This window comes from Aspergillus udagawae (genome assembly GCF_001078395.1).
Source record: "Aspergillus udagawae IFM 46973 DNA, scaffold_7, whole genome shotgun sequence".
Lineage (NCBI taxonomy): Eukaryota > Fungi > Ascomycota > Eurotiomycetes > Eurotiales > Aspergillaceae > Aspergillus > Aspergillus udagawae.
In genome coordinates, this window is record NW_025091270.1 from 1453944 (window position 1) to 1468568 (window position 14625).

General features: G+C 49.4%; 5 protein-coding genes across 5 annotated transcripts; 2 read left to right on the forward strand and 3 right to left on the reverse strand.

Moving 5' to 3' along the window:
* Positions 1–713: 713 nt before the first annotated feature.
* On the reverse strand, positions 714–1935 carry Aud_009169 (Clr5 domain-containing protein; the record flags this gene model as incomplete). The annotated part of the gene is made up of 4 exons (XM_043294029.1): positions 714–943; positions 1069–1158; positions 1216–1451; positions 1742–1935. 4 exons carry the CDS (start codon positions 1933–1935, stop codon positions 714–716), a joined length of 750 nt encoding a protein of 249 aa, XP_043149964.1.
* A 4891-nt stretch (positions 1936–6826) lies between these two features.
* On the reverse strand, positions 6827–8527 carry Aud_009170 (beclin 1; the record flags this gene model as incomplete). The annotated part of the gene is made up of 2 exons (XM_043294030.1): positions 6827–8367; positions 8443–8527. The coding sequence occupies 2 exons, from the start codon at positions 8525–8527 to the stop codon at positions 6827–6829; spliced, it is 1626 nt and encodes a 541-aa protein (XP_043149965.1).
* A 606-nt stretch (positions 8528–9133) lies between these two features.
* On the forward strand, positions 9134–10885 carry Aud_009171 (Myb-like DNA-binding domain protein; the record flags this gene model as incomplete). Its single annotated transcript, XM_043294031.1, has 1 exon — positions 9134–10885. One exon carries the CDS (start codon positions 9134–9136, stop codon positions 10883–10885), a length of 1752 nt encoding a protein of 583 aa, XP_043149966.1.
* Positions 10886–11001: 116 nt separating this feature from the next.
* Aud_009172 (putative cysteine synthase) lies at positions 11002–12481 on the reverse strand (the record flags this gene model as incomplete). Its single annotated transcript, XM_043294032.1, has 5 exons — positions 11002–11174; positions 11228–11844; positions 11902–12020; positions 12073–12132; positions 12197–12481. The coding sequence occupies 5 exons, from the start codon at positions 12479–12481 to the stop codon at positions 11002–11004; spliced, it is 1254 nt and encodes a 417-aa protein (XP_043149967.1).
* A 437-nt stretch (positions 12482–12918) lies between these two features.
* Aud_009173 (class I SAM-dependent methyltransferase) lies at positions 12919–14378 on the forward strand (the record flags this gene model as incomplete). The annotated part of the gene is made up of 3 exons (XM_043294033.1): positions 12919–13060; positions 13145–14115; positions 14169–14378. 3 exons carry the CDS (start codon positions 12919–12921, stop codon positions 14376–14378), a joined length of 1323 nt encoding a protein of 440 aa, XP_043149968.1.
* Positions 14379–14625: the final 247 nt, after the last annotated feature.

Sequence of the window (14625 nt, forward strand, 5' to 3'; positions counted from 1 at the left end):
TGAGCCTCAGCTGTTCGCAGTCCTTCCAATAGTTGTAGTAACTGTCGTGATGATCCAACAGATCAGGACAACCAGAATTTGACAATATCGGGGAAGTGAAATACCATGTAAGTAATTCCCGTCAGAGTTGTCTGAACCTGCTGTTTGAAGAGCAAACAACTCAGGGGACAAGTTCTCGTATGTAGCGCGCCTGACATGCAGGGTGGAGCGATAAATGCAGCATGGATTTCGACGGGACCCAGAGCGCTCTGTAAGCGATAGGTTCTGCAAGAGTCGGCTGCGAACTGGATGCGTTGACGAAGCAAAAGACCGCAGACAGATGGTCGTCGAGCTACCCAGCCGCTCCTGATGCCGCTAGTTTTAATGGTTCACCTCTTTGCTGTGCAGGCTCCAGAGTGATGATGCACAGCATGAAGACAAAATACCTGACCCTACTCTGCACCATCTTCCGCTCAAGTCAAACCATAGTTGTCTATGAAAATCATACTGCATGAAATGACGATGAACGAGACAGAATGGAGTGTTACACGGAAGGGCAAACGCAATGATGGGTAACATGCTATACGGTGGTTAATAGTCAAAAGGAAATAAAAAGGTGATCACCATGATCACTTGGTGTCAAACCCCGCGGAAAATCCTGTGAGACCATATTCTAGACCGCACCATCAAGTCCTTGCGATATTCCGAGTTTGAGGCGACTGCCCGCAGCTTTTTCAGCATTCTTCTCCGGGTGTAATGAAATTCGACATGCTCTCCTCGAGCTTCTTGTCGAGGGCTAAAAGGCGATCTTGAAATGAATCCAAAGCCTGCCAAGCATTTTCAGTCGACAGGTCTTCCACTGGCCTTGGTGTAGGATGTGTCGAGGTAGGACTGAGAGTAGCCGCCGACAAAGATTGGTTGTCATCTAGTTCGGGACTTTGAAGAGGATCAAACTTGTTTTCATCTGTTGGTTCTTGTCAACTTGGTTCAAGACGGTAGCATGTGCTATATCATAAGTTTGAGATCGATTGCGAGGAGGAATCGGAGGTGGCAGATGATAGATCGAATAAGGAGAAGAGGGCTGCTCACAGTGCATCGATTGAGATTCCGGTAGAGGGGACAAAGCCGCAGATCGATCGTCCGGTTCGGGAGTGTAACAACTCATGTCGGATGGGGTATCTGCGAGCTGAATTAGCAAACTGGAGTCTGTCCAAATACTCAAGTAAGGAGACGCACCTGGTTCAGGACTTGTCCGATGGGAATCGTTGCGAGAGTTGTCCCAGGAAGCACCGTACCTACGGACAAAGCGAGCGATGCGCTTGGAGTCGACTTCCTGACCACCCACTCGAAATGCGGTTTGTTTGCCTCGAGCAGCTCGCTTTTGCTGCTTTCGGATCATCACATGGACTTCTTTGGCCTTGATGTTCTTTCGGACATGCCATGCCGCCAAACGGTCCTTAAATTGCTTTTCTCTGGGAAGTCCAAGTTAGGCAAGAAGTTCAAACATCGGATGCAGTTCACCACAAGGCAATCCAGAAACGAGAATAAAAGCAAAGCAAATACGAGAAGAGGAGAAAATGGGTTGCCTGATCTTGCTCCGCTGAACGGGATCTAGAAAAGCCCTTCATTTTGAGGATCAAACAGGCATGATCAACTCAAATGAGATGTTCATGTGATGTTGAACACAGCCGACCAGAAATGGAAACCAAGGGGAAGAAGGGGGAAAAAAAAGAAAAGAGCACGAGGGAAAGGAAGACAGTACGATGCAACGAAGTTATAATCATGCTCCATGATTCGTTTCACATCTCTTAGTTTCATCTGATGGTCGCGATAAAGACGCTCAATAACCGTACGGTACTCATTCCAGTCGTCAGATCTGCGGGGACGAAAGATTGCTGAGGACGAAGACGATGAGGAAGCAGAGAAATTAGACGACGAGGCGATGGAACCATCCATCATTGACGAATAACCAGAACTTCTCTGGTAGGCATACTCTAGAGCTCACGAGGGCGAGATAGTTGATGATCGGCGTAGACGGCGACAGTGGTAGAAGGGTGGAAAGAGGACGAAGGCTGGGGAAATAGCAGACCAAATGGAGAAGAGAAGGGCAATAAAGCACAATGGATTACAAAAAGACTTATGTAGTAGAGCTGTGTAGCTTGCAGGTTCGACAATATCGACAGTTTTGTCAGTTTCCTGTTGCAGCACAAGCGGCAGTGAGATAGAGTCCAGACAGTTGTATGAAGTTTTAGGTAGTTGCCAGTTGAATCCGGTCCAGATACAGGAGTCACTAGTCGTCGTTGGGTGACAGTAGCCAAAGAAGAGCCAGAAGATATCGTAGTGACACACGTTCTATTACTCAGACTGCAACGAGTGGTCAGTCAGTAGTAGAAGGGTGGTATCTAGTAGGCAGGCAATTGCTTCAGGTCGACTGCAAGAGAAAGAATAGCAGTCAGGGTAAGAGGCAAGTAAAGCATGTGGTCTGTATCTGTAAGTACGTGGTAGCTAGCAGCCTCGCTAGCATCCAATAATGATCAAAAAGATGAATTTTCGAGCAGTTTTCTTATGGGCCATTTTCGTTCCTGCTTCTCTTCCAACAGAAAACTGCCAGCAAATCCTTCTATAAAAATCGAAGCATTGACTATCCTGGATAATAATGAAAATAATAATATAATAATCGAATACTTATTGATGCTAGCCAGAACATTTCAAATTAGGTATAGGATTTCCTACTACTGAACCAATATGGAAAAGAAAAGATGAAAATCAAAAAGAACTGACAAGTGATTGTTGATCCAGGGAAAAAAAAAGGGAGAAAAAATAGAAATAGAAAACAAAAATACAACGGGGCTACAGAAAAAAAGGTTCAAAACGATGGATACAACCCGGGGCCAAAAGGAGGCTAAGGGTGTCCACCCGGCGGCCTAAGTACGGGGCTAGCACTTCCTAGCTGGTCGTGGTACTTTGGCTTGAATGAGGACCAGACAGCAAACAGAGGAAGAACAGCAAAGGGCAAATGTCTGAGTAGTCCATAACATAGATTAGATAGGGTTCAGAATCGAAACAAAAGGATAAAGAGTCGTATTCATCATAAAACTGAGTCCGAAGTCAATATAAGTAATATATAGGAGAACAGGAAATGCTTATGGCTTTTTTTTCCAAGGGAGAAATGACGATAGATCGCTGACAGGCAGTGGTCAACTAGCAAGGACCTCTGCTTGCCCTTTGCGGCCACTTGCTGCTGGAACGCCCGCGGATATCCCGATCCTTGCTCCCGTGGGCCAATCGGTGGGCCTGTAGCTAATAGTACTGATGGTCCGTGTACTTTTGTTTTGATCCCCGAGTGTTCAGGACAGAGGTACGGATACAGAGACATATTACAGTAAGCCTGTACTATTTGTTATTTTATGGATTTCCTCCTTGAAAATCTATTATCAATGTGAGTTTAACAGTTAGTTAAACTCTGCCTTAGGTATGTCTACCTGACTGTAGGCTAGAGAGTGGGGACGCAAATTGTAGCAGTAGTAGTAGTATGTAGATAGTAGACCAGCTAATGATGAACACGGGGATAAACGGATAATACCCACTCTTCTCCAGTCCTCACGTAGCTACAAAGCACTAAGTAGTCTAGCCCTCCTCAAGCAAGACTTTTCAATAATAGGGTACCCATAGTTCTTTGTCGGGCGAAGTCAAGTTCCATGGCCAGGGGCTTGACCTCTTTCACAGGAGCACAATGTACCATATCTTCGGTATTTCATGATGATATCCATACTACTGCCATGCTAATTAGGTACATATTGATAACCATCATATCTAGGTACGGAGTAGGGGATAGCTCATACAATTAACAGTGCTATCCTGATCGCCTGATCGCCTGATCGCGCTTCGTTCTTCGGGCTTCATCCTCTGTACCTCTGTCGCCTGTAAAGAATGAGTTACGTACCTTCTTTACGTACTTTGTGTTTGCCTGCACTAATGCTGCAGGTGTACCATTGCTTACATGCCATCCGATGCAGCTACTACTTCATCAGGACTAACGTGACTCCTGTGGTGTAGGGCATGATCAGGGATCGACTTGACTTCATTAAATGACCCAAAAGAGACAAAAAATTTACGGGGTAACCAATTAAACGGAATTTTGTCGATAATGCAAATTGGCGACCTAACTTTTGCCTCTGGAACTTGGCCCCCATCACCTGCCGAGCGAGACTTGGGATGGAGGGTACCATGACCCCCAGCATATGTATGAGCAGCTAGGTAATTATGTAGGTCCCTGGGGAATGGTAGGCAACAAAAGTTCGATATGAGGCAAAGCAGCGTGAATAACAGGATAGTGGACAGTAAGCGCCCATCTAGTACTAGAGAACTATTGACCCGTTTACGTCGTCTGTTCAGCTTTCCAAGCTATTATTTGAAACCGAGGTGGCACGGCCTAGTTGTCTCGAGTCATGATTGATGACATGATGGCGAAGGGGTCTAAGCTCCAGTTCAATCCTGAGTGCTCCGTATTGAGTCAACTATTCTCCAGGCTTATGTACGTTGGTGCTCTGATTCTCAGCTGATTGTTTCCCTCAGATGATGATGCAATACTCAGTTAACATCGTCACGTTTCTCCTCTGCTGCCAACTAGAAGTAAAACGTACAGTACTGCCTTGTAGTAGAGTCCTGTTACTTATCCCAAAGAAGGTAAGCCCTGAAGACTGTAAAGCACCCTTGCTCAGCCTGATTGTCCACTCTTTAGGAAAGAATCGGCGGTGCGTTATGCTGGTGGACCAGATCGGATGTGTCCGTCCGGTTCCATCGACCTACCGTAAGGTACTTCCTACTACGAAGCGATATCTACTGGTACTTTCCACTAGCCACAACCTCTCAACAGTGAATACATACATACTTACATACAGCCATGAGACCATCGTCGCACAGAACCCGGAGATTATCACCTTTAAACGAACGGTTACCGATGTGCTTTCATTTGGTAGTTAGAGGATATTGTTGACAAAGCTACCCATTTTCTCCATCTTCCAGTACACTCCCTGGTGGAACGGGTACTGCACCCTATCTAGCCAAGGCGCGGACTGCTCCGTACTGAGTTACAGACATCCAAAGTGGCGGCGCCAACACTGGCCAGAAGACAGAAAACGGTCACCGAGTACAATAGACTAGGTATGGAGTTCACTCAGAGACCCAGTTGTTTTGCATCCATCAAGCTCGGCGCTACTCCGAAATAGGGTTGGAAGGCCTCCCTTACTTCGACGCTTTTATGTTGAGATGACATATCCCCCCTGGCCCTAGAGCTGTACTTAGCCACAACGTCAATGGAGACCAAGCTGAAGGAGCACAAACCCTTGGCATGGTCATCCACTACCTTTTCGATTTCGGTACGCTGATTCGTGGCGGAATCATCCATCCTTTCGCCAAAGGTGGTCTAAAAAAGAAGAAGTGGTGGCAAATTCAATAGACTGTGTCGTGAACTACATGTCACAAAGTCCAGTTTCCAGCTCCGCTGTTTCGCGTGAGAATGATACACTACCTAGGTCGGCCTCGCAAACTTCAATATGCAAGGTGGACACACTTGACTTGTAACGGTTGACAAAGAAAGAGAAAATAACCTCGTGTGTCGGGAGCGGCCCGAAACAGCCATTCCTTGTTGACGTGTAGGATCATTAACGATCAATCATCAATATTAAGTAAAAGGTCGACAGTCCCAGCAACATGGATCAGTAGAATGACAGGCTCTCAGACTGTCTGGTTTCTTTGTTCTCGATGTTGCTGCTTCGACCCTCGACGATTGGCCCAGCGGCGTCTGGTGGGATACATAGGACGTGATTGGAGACAAAGAGACGCGAGAGGGACAAAGAAAGAAAAAAGCAATGCGCAGGGATTCGACTGTCGTCTGGCTAGGCTAATTGGTAAGCGGTTTCGTAGTCCGTATATTAATATTATTACTAGGCCGATGCAAGACTCCCTGACACCTGTCACCTATAATGGCTGGAATAACATTGCGTCGCGCCTCCTCCACTTCCCAGGTTGTTACCGGAACGTGTCATCATCACGGCCGCCGGGCTAATGGACGATCTCCCGTTTCCCTCATATGGCATTCGCTTGTAACTCGTAACAACTAACGACGAGTAGATACCACGGGGTCTGGTTGCCGTGGTACAACAAGGATAAAATTCCAGCTCGTCGCCGTGGACCGTACAAATGGTATCGTCAGCAAGTTGTCCGGCTACCGCTATGGCAGATATCGCATCACCTAGTTCCTTATGGTTCACAGGAAGCTATCGCCAAGGACCATGGTCCTGCACCAGAACCACATGATGGTTGAGCAAGAAGAAGAAAAGCCAAAGACGCTATCCTCTTTACGCATAGAGACCGCCTGGAATGCCATTAAAATTGCGGAGTACTGTCGATCTATGCCTTTCCTATGAGATAATGACCGCAATGGTCGTGCTACGAGGCACAACGCAAGGGCGACAGACTGCCATCCGCAACTCTCGCAAAGCGAGGCAACACCAAGTTGAGCCAGTCGAGGCCTCAGCTGGATTTCCCATTCTAAGGGGGGGTGACCGAGGCAACCATGAGACGACCTGCGTGCCAAATCGTGGCCAACCAGGTCGCGGCCGGATACGCTTTTGTCCTTCCCGATTGGCGCCAGAGCGCTGGAAGCGGAAGTTACAAGTGCAACCGCCTTATAATTGGCCATAGGCGGCGCTGCGTGGTGGATCGTAGTAGCGAAATCCTTGACACCAGCTTGACGTTGGCTTGAGAGGAGGCGAAACAAGTAGGAAGAGCTGCCTGAGGCTACACAGCATGCGATACACCCATGTTGCCCTGTATGACGCTGGTCCTACTTTCGAGTCGGACTGGCCGTTGCCAGTCGGGCCTGTTCGCCGGCTGCGACGGCTGCAGCCGCCACAGCTGCGGAATTACTGGATCCAGCACTGGCAACATTGCTTGCATGAGCTAGCAAGAATTTGCAACAGGTGAGCGTGTACTTGCACGCACGCGTCCAGGTCTCGTCGTTTTGGTTGAAACCAAGTTTGATGCTCGCATCGCCGATTTTGTCCCGCTTGATCTCGTACGGCAGTTTCAACCCTGCTACGGCAGCATTACCGTGACCTCGACGAGTTGACGAGACGGGTGCTGGCGTCGTCTCCACAAATTCTCCCAGCTGACGTAAACATTCCAGGAAAGCGACCATACCTGCATCGAACCGGCGGTGAAGCCAAGGGAGGTTGAGTGGGAGATCTCCAGAAGAGAAGAGATCGAGAGTGGTGATCTTTGGCGCCGGAGAAGTCTCTGCGCTACCCCCACCGAGCGCGGACTGAGCTGGCGACGTTCGTGGATATTCGATCTTCTCAATCCGCGACATAGATCCCATTGGCTTCAGTCGATACCCCTGAAACTGAAATCCCAGTTTCTCAGCGATAGTAGCCAACAGTAGTGTCGTCTGACCCCAAGCTGCGTTGATTTCCGGCCACTCCACCGACGGATTGGTCAGGCGGCCCAGTCGCAGCCCGTTGATGGTCCCAAAGTAGCCATCGTGCCCAATACAGAAGGCATCATTGTAAACGTTAGTGCGTTGTAGTCGTTCCAGCTGGCGTGAATCATGATCATACCGCATATTCAGGGCATCGCGTTCGTTCTGAAATTCGGACAGTGTCAAAGCAAATGCGTTCCGGTCTCGCCAGAACTTCTCCTCCTCGAGGTCCAGCTGTCGCGACTCTTCCTCCAGAGCTGCGATTTCTTCGTCCAGGGCGGCCTTTTCCTTCTCCAATGCGACAAGCTCCTCAAATGCTGCCTCTTCCGCCGCGAGAGTCTCCTTGAGCGACTTTTCAGCCGCATCGATTTCCTCCGCGGTGGGTGCCGAAGAGTTCAAGTCCCTCAGGAATGATATGTAAGCGTCCCTCTCCTTGGTGGCAGCCACAAGCCGTTTCTGTAGCCCGTCCACGAGCATCTCCGTGCACTCAACACAAATCGGATGGTCTATATCGGAGCGAGCTGATATGATTTCAAACAACCGATTTGTTCTCTCCACTTGATCCGAGAAAGACCCATCTTCTGGCTCCCGTTCGTTATTCGGGGCGCCAGACGGCCGTTTGTTCGCCCGCGACTGACCTTCTCCATTGTTGCTCGAGCTGGTGTGGGGTGGGCCGACTTGTGACTCCGTGAGCATGACAAACGACATATTGCCGCTGTCTCCTCGACCCAGCCTGGGAGGGTTGCTTTGGCCGCTGCCCGTAGGCCGAGGTGCTGGGATCGATCTTCTGTATACTGGCGACGTAGCATGGTTGGAGGCTCGATTGTAGAGTTCTCGTCTTTCGGGGGGATAGGAAGGTAGTGTAGAGGATACGGTGTTATCTTCGGGAAGAGTTCTGCCTGTTGAGCCTATTCATCGATGAAAAAGACAAAAGTTAGCCAGGGCGTACGATTCGTCCATAGGAAATGCAGCTGGAGCTTTACCAACGAGTAAGTCGAAGGCCGCTGGATTGAGCGCCTCGAGGGACCCATCCAGCTTCAGCGGCGTCCGACATTTCTGACAATACATGTTCGTAAAGTGTTGAGGATGTCGCTCCATGCATTATGTGCGAGAGAAGAACCCGTCAGATATGGATAAGATGGGGGTTGTTCTGACTAGACGGAAAAGCGCATGTAGAGACATGCACGGTGTTCCGCAGGGAGACGTCATGCAGCAACCCGTGCCCAGCGTCGCGTGTTTTTGTCCGTTGTCCGAGCCATGGAGGAAGCAGATTCAAGGGCTTGATTTCGCACCTTTTTGAAGAACAATTCACTCTATAGAGATAATATGGCTAAAACAATAGGATCTGGCTCATGAATGGGATTACCATTTACTTTGTTCTCTCAGTCGTCCATATTATATGAATCATATTCGACGTGAGTTTGCTGCCAGTCAGATGGGAACATCACAACTGCCTACAACACTGCAACACAAGTTTATGATCTCGACCTTTGATGGACGTTCTCAATATATACGCTTCAATGACTCTCGTGACTGTTCCAAGATCCCTCGAACAAGAAATCGGCCAATTCCCCCAACCCGAACCGCATCTCGGAAAGCTTTGAATACAGTTCTTTCACCTTCAGTGTCTGCCTATGCCTACGAATTCTACAGCTCACTTGACCCTCAATCATCATGGAAAGGCCTCAGAAAAGACTTCGCTTATCCTTGGGATGTCACGGCGAAGAATCGGACGATATAGACCTGCAGGAAGCCAGAGCCCAAAATGACTTACGCCTCAAATCGATCTTTGAACGCATCTTCGAAAAATACGGAAAAGATTTCACGGATATTGGGGATGAAATCGATTTACAGACAGGGAAGATTGTGGTCAATAATGGTCACTTACAGAGAATGTCCGGCGAAGATGACACTGGGGAAAAGGACAAACAGGACGGTTGGTTGTTCAAGAAAGACCTGCCTACGTCTACGGCTCAGATCTCGGAAGATACGCTGGTGGGATCTGTACATGACTCGGAAATAGAGGCAGAGACTGGCGGTGAGGATGCGAAAGGTGGAGAACAGCTACAGCGCCCGCTTACATCGCTGCAACCGCTCCCAGCTCTGCGGTTAGATCGGGCATATGATGAAAAGCAGCCACCTGAAACAGCCGAGCCGGATTCCGATGACGACTCAAAAAGTGTTGATTCCTTGTTGGACTGTGCATTGATCATCCCCAATGAGTCAGATGAACCTGATAGTCAAGCCCCGTCGCTTGAAAGTGAGGCTTTTCCCGCAAAAGCAAATACTACGGCTGATACCCCCGTCCAATCCCGCCAGATGCGTGGAGACAAAGCTGAAGAGCCAGTGGGGTCTATCTGGCGCGTTCCTGAGATTAAAGGCGAGTTCTCGACGCCTAGTTTCTACAGATCACGCCCCAGGCTTCCTTTGACTACTGTCCGGTCTGCATCTCCTCCAAGAGCGGGATCTCTGTGGGCACTTCCTGGAAAATCAAGGCGCAACACAGACCGCAAAAAAGAAAAAAGCAGAAAGAAACTGGGAGTCAGCCAACGAAAACACGAACATCAATCAAGCCCCTTCTTGCACGACTGGTCCTTTGCAGAAAACCCTGATGGAAGCGAATCGGACGATCCTCTGCAGGAAGACTATCAACCATCGCCAACACCGAAAACCTCCATTCATATCAGGGGCAAAAATCATGTCCAAATCACTCCGAGTCGCACAAAGGATGAGCGCAGGCCGCTTCTCCCTCACCTGGATCCTGGTTGCCAAACCATCATGGATGCTCCTCATGGCGCAACAGAGCCCAAAATCGCCAACGGCGTATATTCACAATTACAGTCTGAAACCATTGAAAAACATGCAGATCAGCGTCTCTCTGTAGATACACCTATTTCCGCAGCCGAGCAACAGGCAGACCCGGTCGTAGCGCAGGCGTCCACTCCTACTAGAGCCAAAAGGACACTGATGACGCCAGACGAGGCGAAGCTGATCGTCCGCATGAGGCAGATTGAAGGAAAGAAATGGAAGGACGTCCAAGAACATTTTCCGCAGCGAAAACTAATTTCACTCATCCAGTGGAATCAGACGCATTGGACTGAACGGCATGACAAACCGCCTCGACTCTCCAAACCTTGGTTGAAGGAGGAGGTGGACAAATTGCAGTCTTTCAAGGACCAACAAGGTTTAACTTGGCCCCATATTCGTGCCGCCCTTCCTGGTCGTTCACACGCGGAAATAGAGTTCGCACTGTTGAGACTCTGGGCCGAGTTGGATGACGGCTCAAAGTACGGATTTTCAAGGCCTGTGGAAGCGAAGCCGACAGGCGATGGAGCCCAAATCCCGGAGCAGCCCACTCTCGACCGTGTCTCTTTGGCTAAGGCTAGAGAGCCTCGGGAACAGGACGATCCCGAGACGGAGAAGTAGAGCGTGTGAGACGTGCTCCCAGAAGTTCGATTGCGGCACGCGACACGCGATGACTGCAAACCCTGCACTTTTCTCTAAAGAGACTCCAAGAATTGCGGTGATTTGTACACGAACCGTTACTCGTCGTCTTTGGCGTTCAGAACGTCCTCGAGCTTGGTATCTACCGCACCGCCGACATCCCCAGCCTTGGCCCAGAATCGAGATAGGTGCCTTGAGCCCGAGTCAGACAGGATCGTGACGATCCTATGGCCAGGACCAAGCTTCATAGCTGTTTTGACTGCCGCAAAACCTGTATCATAGTGATTAGCAAGATAGCAGACTATGTACCGAGAATATACCCACAATTGACAGCACTGCTACTTCCAACGAAGATACCATCCTTTTCGACTAACCATCTAGCCATGGCCAACGCTTGCGCATCCGTCACCCGCACAGCATCGTCGACGAGCTCCTTTCCTGCTTCGAAGTTGGCAGTGACGCGGTTAATCCCAATGCCTTCGACGATCGTGTCAACCTGTCTTCGCCTCCTCGTGCCTTCTCTCTCCTTAACATCAAACATGACGCCGAACCGTACTCGATTGTAGAGTCCACTTCCCTGAGGATCGGCCAGCACTACACTCAAGTTTGGAATCCGAGGCTTCAAGAAGAGGGCGACGCCAGAAATTGTACCCCCAGTACCAGCGCCGGCGACGAACGCGTCAAGTTTACCGTTGCACTGGGCATAGATCTCCGGCCCCGTACCGTTGTAATGAGCTCTCCAATTAGCTTCGTTTTCGAACTGGTCTGCGAAGAAGCCTGTTCCGGCCGAGGGAGACAGTGTCTGAGCTTGAGCGAGAGCTCTAGCGCGATTAACGAAGTTGTCCTTTTCAACGATCGGTGCTGGAGGTACGCGATCTACTATTGCGCCTAATTTCAGGAGCAGGTTGGACTTTTCAATTGCTTGATCAGATGGCATGCAGCTATTGAGCGTCAGTTGCGGTTGAACAGTGCAAGTAAGCGCACGAGTCGATACTCACATGTGAGCGAGGTAACCCTTTGCTCTGGCGAGCGTGGCCAGTGAAATGCCGGTCGAACCGGACGTGCCCTCGTAGATGGTATCGCCGGAATGAGGTTTCAAGATACCTTTTTGCTCAGCCTTTGCAGGTTAGTAATTGACATGATATGGGATCGAGGCACGTATCACATACTATCTCAATCATGCTTAAAGCTACTCGGTCCTTGGAGCTCTGACCTGCTCCGTTAAGAAACTACAACAACATTAGAGACTGGATTTCTCTCAAAAATGTAGACGAATAGACAAAATAACCATACCTCTGCTTTCCCAAGAATCTCGCATCCAGTCGCATCAGACAAGGATTTGATGCGTAACAGAGGAGTGTTCCCAATACAGCCTTCAATGCCGTCGACAATTGCAGGAGGTCCCGATCTGGCCGTCAACGAGTCTGCGGTGCTACCCTGCAGGCCGGTTGTCGAGTGAGAACGAGTTCCTCGGAGGCGATGCTTCAACTCCGGATACAGAAGCTCAGTAAATCCCACCGCGAGGAGGATTCCAGCCACAAAGGCGGTTCCTATACAGACCCTAGAATGATCACTCATACTGAGAATGTATGCTCTGTGGTCGGTCAAACTATGAAAAGCACGCCCAAAATCAAAAGAGCGGCTATATAGATAGATCACGTTCGAGCAAGTGAGGTCAGTGAGGGAAGTCGGAGAAAAAGCTCGGGCCGCTTGAGGAACTCCTCCGCCAGCCTCCATCCATCATCCATCATTATCGTCATTTCTGTCAATTGCGTACTACAATATTGATTTGTATCTCGTGAAAACCCCCGCTGGTCCATCGTCCTATGGACAGCCCGATCCTCAGTCAGCTGTTTCGACAGCTGTTCCGTCATCCTGCTTGTCAATCATTAAGAACGTCGTCACCAATAACCCGCAGAGCAAATTGCGTGCGGTTGCAGGCGCCTGTCCGTCAACATTGTCGATCTTTTCTCACGCGACGTTCACCGGCCAAGCGCAGGAGTACCGATGATGGAATGCATTGGCTCAAACGAGGGGATTATCCCACGGATATTGAGGAGGAGTTGAAGACATATCCGCTTGTCACGGCGAAAGATCTGCGGAACCGTCGCGAGCGCCCGCGGCAAGTGAAGATGTTGACGAGGGAATTTATTGACGGTACGTGGCTTTTACTTGCTCTGCAGGCATATCTGTCGATATCGAATGTACTTGGAACGCTGACTAGGCCTGCTGTTTATATAGATAGTTTGTATAATCCTCACTACGGCTATTTCTCGAAACACGCGACCATCTTCAGCCCTGGGGAGCCCTTTGATTTCAATAACATCGAAGACGGGCCGGCATTCCATCGCATGCTTGGAGAGCGGTATACAGAATTCGAAGATAAGTTAGATGCGACACAGCCGGACGTAGCCCGTCAATTGTGGCATACTCCCACCGAACTGTTCCGCCCTTACTACGGGGAGACAGTCGCTCGATACTTGGTGTCAAATTATAAATTGACATTGTACCCCTATCATGACCTGATCATATACGAGATGGGAGCTGGAAACGGTACTATGATGATCAACATTCTGGATTTCATCCGAGATACAGATTACGAAGTATACCAGCGAACCAAGTTCAAGATCATTGAGATCTCGCCCGCGCTCGCCAGCCTGCAGATGAAGAATCTGACCGATTCGGTGAATGCAGCTGGGCATATGGACCATGTTGAAATCATCAACCGATCCATCTTTGACTGGGATACCTATGTACATTCGCCTTGCTTCTTTCTCGCGTTGGAGGTGTTTGATAATTTCTCTCACGATGCGATTCGATATGACTGCAGGACAGAACTTCCCCAACAAGGTGGCGTACTGATTGATGCGGACGGCGAATTCCACGAATATTACAATGCGCAACTCGACCCTGTGGCATCTCGGTTCTTGCGTGTCAGACAAGCTGCCGCTCGTCGGCCGTTCCCGAGCCCTCTGGGCCCCAAAGCTATGCGCCAATTGCGCAGTTCCTTACCTTTTCAGAGCCCTTATACCCTTCCAGAGTACATTCCTACTCGACTCATGCAGTTCTTTGACATCTTGGATAGCTATTTTCCTGCACATCGGCTGGTCGCGAGTGATTTTAGTAGTCTTCCGGATGCTGTTCCAGGTATCAATGCGCCAGTGGTGCAGACACGTTACAAGAGACGAACAGTGCCAGTGTCTACCCCCTTTGTAAGTCCTTTTGTTTCTGAGAGTACGGACGCATTCTAATCGTGCGATGACAGGTTCATCAAGGCTACTTCGATGTGTTCTTCCCCACCGACTTCAACGTCATCGAGGATCTCTACCGCGCCATTACGGGGAAATTGACACAGGTGATGAGTCACGAGGACTTTGTCCGCCGCTGGGCGTACATAGAAGATACGGAGACGAGGAGCGGCGAGAATCCGCTGCTGACCTGGTATAAGAATGCCAGCATGCTGATGACGGTTTAGACGAATGTATCAGTACTGTAAATGATATTGAATCATAAGCATATCATGAAATCCATTGCTCCAGTACCATTTCTTTTGATTCAGAGATTAACGACGTTGATTTCTTATCCCCAAGAGGTCTTGTGATCCGACTGGACGAGCTTTTAGAGACTCGGCCCAAGATAAGCATCCCCATCCGCCCTGCTCTGGGTATTCGGCAATTCAACCTTCTGCCCCTCTTTGTCCCCCGCAACAAACTCTCAGATAT